This window comes from Morus notabilis, unplaced genomic scaffold (genome assembly GCF_000414095.1).
Source record: "Morus notabilis unplaced genomic scaffold, ASM41409v2 C11297189, whole genome shotgun sequence".
Taxonomy (NCBI): Eukaryota; Viridiplantae; Streptophyta; class Magnoliopsida; order Rosales; family Moraceae; genus Morus; species Morus notabilis.
The window spans coordinates 1-725 of NW_010384543.1; the positions used below are offsets into that span (position 1 = coordinate 1).

General features: G+C 47.0%; 1 protein-coding gene across 1 annotated transcript; it reads right to left on the bottom strand.

Moving 5' to 3' along the window:
* Positions 1-250: 250 nt before the first annotated feature.
* Positions 251-719, bottom strand: LOC112094850 (clathrin light chain 1-like). Its single transcript, XM_024176566.1, has one exon. It carries the CDS (start codon positions 673-675, stop codon positions 307-309), a length of 369 nt encoding a protein of 122 aa, XP_024032334.1. The 5' UTR covers positions 676-719; the 3' UTR covers positions 251-306.
* Between the last annotated feature and the right edge of the window lie 6 nt (positions 720-725).

Consider the following 725-nt stretch of genomic DNA (forward strand, 5'->3'; position numbering starts at 1 on the left):
ATCATCCTTAAATTCCACAAAGTTAGACAAAAAAGGCCAATACTTAGCTTAATATTAAGCACATTCCATCTACAAAAGTCCAATCTTTTAACTTCTAACACAGCCTCCATAAATAAATTCAAATCCAGACTCCAGATAAGCAATTAAAAGGTCAAGATCTAGTTCTAACCTCTACCTCGAGAAAAAGTAAACAGGAAAACAAGATAGCAAATAAGGAAATGAAAATCAAATTAACGAACGGGAGTATATGATCACCAAATTAACGTGTCTATTTAGATCAAAAAGGGAAAGAAATGGACAAAAAGCTCACCGACGCCATTCGCGCAGAGCGAACCCTTCCTCTCGCATATCCTCCGGCGGCGGCAAAATCGGTTCGTCCGATGCGAAAATGCCCCCATCATCATCGTCCCCAACATCTTCTTCGTAGGATTTTCCATTTCCATTGGGCTCCAGAACGGCCGATTCGAAGGGAGAAGAGAAGTCCGGGCTAGGCGAAGGCATGCCGAAGCCGTAACCGTGGTCGGCGACGGCGTCGTCTTGGGGTAATGGTTCGGAGGAGGAGAACTCGCTGTAGGCGGCGTAACTGTCGTCGTCGAAGGGTCCACCAGCGGCAGGATCGTCGTGGAGGTGGGTTTGGTCGTCGCCGTCGTGGCGGAAAGAGTCGAAAGACGCCATTTTTGTTTCTTCAAGCTTCTGTCAGCTCCCGTGTATGTCTCTCTCTCTCT